A 3,398-nucleotide genomic window follows, 5' to 3' on the forward strand; every position below is an offset into this window, starting at 1 on the left:
CAAGTAATTCATTGCATTTTTATCTTGCTTGTCCTTGTATTTTAGAAAACATACTTAAACACAGTTTTTTTCTATAATGTAAATTATTTGTGTCCGTACCTCCTTCCCAAACTAGATAAGATTATTAATATACTTAGACCAACCCTAACGTCTCCTAACCTCCCATGCTTTGTGGATATCATCTGGTATTTTATTTATAGATTTTTAAAATAATTCACTTTATACTGTGGTTCCATTTTTATGTGAATTTTATATTAATAGCTGTGATAATCTTCATAATAACTTCATGAAAAATTATTATATCATTTTCACCATTATCTCTTTTAATTCATGCGTTCCTCTTAGTTGTATATGTTTTTTTAATTTTCAGTATGCTTAAGTGATATTTTCAGAAAGCATTCATGGTGGTAAAGTTCGAGAGTCCTTTAATATATTTAAATGCCCTAATGCTGCCTTCAAAATTAAATGATTGTTTGGGAAAGAAATCTAGATTGAAAGTAATGTCCTTCAGAATGCAAAAATTGTTTTCCATTTTGCTTATTGCCGGGGAGATCAAATGAGAAATCTAACAGTAATCTGAATACTGTTCCTTTAAAATCACCCTGTTTATGTTTTATATATTAGGAGATTTTAGGGCCTGTCTGCATTTTCTTGGAGATCAGAAATTTCATGATATGTCCAGATGTGTATTTTTTTCCCACATACATGCAGACGTTTTATTAGTTTTCCCAACAGGAAGACAACAGTACCAATTTTTAAATATAAATCTGAGGTCCTCTGAGATGCCAACCAAGAAGGACAAAGGTAAATGCTTAATCAAAAGGCACTATAACATCACCTAAAATCTACAATCATGGTGGCAGTAGGCTAAGATTAAGCTACAGCAAAAATATCTAATGCAAATGTTAAGAGATTGCATAGCAGGAAGTGGATTTGCTTTCCAGAAGACTGGCACACTGATCATTTGGACCCAACAGGATATTTGTCCCAGAAGAGGTCAGGGTGGTTGGAGGTAAAACTAAAAGTTACAGATACAGGGGCACCTGGGTAGCTCAGTCAGTTAAGTGTTGGACTCTTGGTTTCAGCTCAGGTCATGGTCTCAGGGTCCTGAGATCAAGCCCCACAGGGGGCTCTGCAGTCAGTGGGGCGTCTGCTTGAGATTATCCCTCTTCCCTCTCTGCCCCCCCCAACTGTGGAGAATCCCATATATATAGTCTCGAAACAGATAGTGACAGATTCCTCTTCTTCCTCTTCAGAAGCATTGGCTGCACTTTGCAGCTTCCTCTCATGATTCTACCCAGTGGCTGTTCAAACTGAAAGCTGCTACTCTGGTCTCGCAGGGAGTGTAGCATGAATCTCGAAGAACTTGTGACAAATGAGAGGGGGAGCAACCCAGAGGAGGAGGAAGAAAAGGGAGTAGAGGATGGTAGGAAAGGGTAGTGGTGAGGATAGTGGATCAGGTTGGCTGAAGTTGCCAGTTATCCTGAAGCATTCCCACGTACTCTAAACTTCCCTAATCACTTTTAGACACCTCCACACAACACCCTTGAAGTCTGAAATCAGTAGCTGAACTGTAGTTAAACCTGCAAGGTTCAGAAAATAATCAAAGAAGCCAGAATGAGACAACCCAGAGAGAAAAATCCCAGCAATTATCCTCAATCTGTCTTTCCTCAGTTTAAGATAAACTCTAATATACCTGAGGTGGGGTGCAGAAAGTCACACCCGAGGAAGATGGGTCTTCTACTGCACTTTCCATCAAATTCCAAGGAAAAACAACGGGCAGGGTATGATTTATTTTTTATTTTACCTTATTTTATTTAAAAAAGAGAATACCTCAAAGTTATTCTATTATAAAGGGACATGGCTGAACAGGTAGGAAACAGATTCCTCGTTGTGAGTTGTCCTGATGGCTTCCGCAAGGATCACGGAGATGTCGATCACCTGTATTTTGGAGCAATGCTTCATCTTATCCTCCTGAGGTATGGTATTGGTGACTACTACTGCTTCAAAGCATGTACTGTTGATGCGAGGAAGGCCGGGCCAGGAAAGATTCCGTGAGTCAAGATCGCATAAACTTTGGTGGCTCCAGCTGAGAGAAGTTTGTCAGCTGCATGATAGATTGTGCCACAGGTATCAGCCATGTCATCCACAAGGATAGCCACACGATCTCTCACGTCTCCCACTAGCACCATGCGGTCCACTTCATTGGCCTTCTTCCTTTCTTTGTGAATCAAGGCAGAGCCCACGTTCAACCTGTCTGTAATGGAGGTCACTCTCTTAGCTCCACCGGCGTCTGGTGAGACAACAATGCAGTTCCTCCACTCAGAGATATTCTCCCTTATCCACTTCAGGACAGCTGGTTCCGCATACAAATTGTCTACTGGGATATCAAAAAAGCCCTGAATCTGAGAAGCATGTAAATCCATGGTGATGATATGATCTGCACCTGCTATAGACAGCATATTTGCCACAAGCTTGGCGGATATTGGGGCCCGGCTCTTATATTTCTTATCCTGCCCGGCAAAAGGGAAGCATGGGATGACTGCAGTAACCCAGCTGGCTGAAGCGATCTTGCAGGCATTAGGCTGTCGTTGATTTCGCCACAACCACTCTGCACTATGTAGACATCCTGTCCTCGCACACTCTGGCCAATTTCCACGCAGGTCTCCTGGTTACTGAATTTCTTGGTGACCACCTTGCCTAGCTCCAGGCCCAGGCGGTCGGCGATTTTCTGAGATAAGTCCTGGTGGGAGCTGCCACCGAAGATTTTGATATTTGGCCTTTTGGTCGATCACTCCAGGCACTCTTCGTCCAGGGATCACCGCTGCGGCCAGGATCCCAACTTACGTCAGACCATGGACTAACGAAGGACTTCCGGTTGTTACAGGGCGGTTACAGTCCCACTTCCGGCTGCGAGCTGCTCTACACTGAGCTCGGGTCTTTAGAAAAAAATTCCCGTTTGGCACCCGCTTCACACTTTTAAACTAAAAAATCAAGTCCTTCTTCAGTTCATGGATTTTTTTTCTTCTATTGGTGCCTGTAGTAGTTTCCTAGGGCTGCAAAACAAATTGAAACACATAAAAATGTAAAAGTTTTGCAGCGTAAAAGATGTTTACATTTAAAAGGGAAGTTACAGACTGGAGAAAATGTCTAAAATATATTTTAGGCAGAGTTCTTTCCAATCGAGTGAGGAAAAAGATGACCAAAACAGTTTGGAAGTAGTATAAATAGAAAATTCCCAGGGGTGGGGGGGAGGGTGTGTAGGGGAGGAAGTAATAAACATATGAAAAAATGCTAGTAATCAGGAAAATGCCAATCATTTTCACACATCAGGTGGGCCAAAACTGTAAGATAGATAATTCCTCTATTGTAATAGAATGTGTAAGTGTGTAAATTTT

General features: G+C 41.7%; 1 protein-coding gene across 1 annotated transcript; it reads right to left on the bottom strand.

Annotated features, from left to right (window-relative positions):
• Positions 1–1,812: 1,812 nt before the first annotated feature.
• PRPS1L1 (phosphoribosyl pyrophosphate synthetase 1 like 1) lies at positions 1,813–2,863 on the bottom strand. The gene is given in 2 exon segments (XM_027573177.1): positions 1,813–2,030; positions 2,033–2,863. Coding segments are annotated over 2 exon segments (612 nt in total). The 5' UTR covers positions 2,463–2,863; the 3' UTR covers positions 1,813–1,848.
• Between the last annotated feature and the right edge of the window lie 535 nt (positions 2,864–3,398).

This window comes from Zalophus californianus, chromosome 12, assembly GCF_009762305.2.
Source record: "Zalophus californianus isolate mZalCal1 chromosome 12, mZalCal1.pri.v2, whole genome shotgun sequence".
NCBI classification, from domain to species: Eukaryota; Metazoa; Chordata; class Mammalia; order Carnivora; family Otariidae; genus Zalophus; species Zalophus californianus.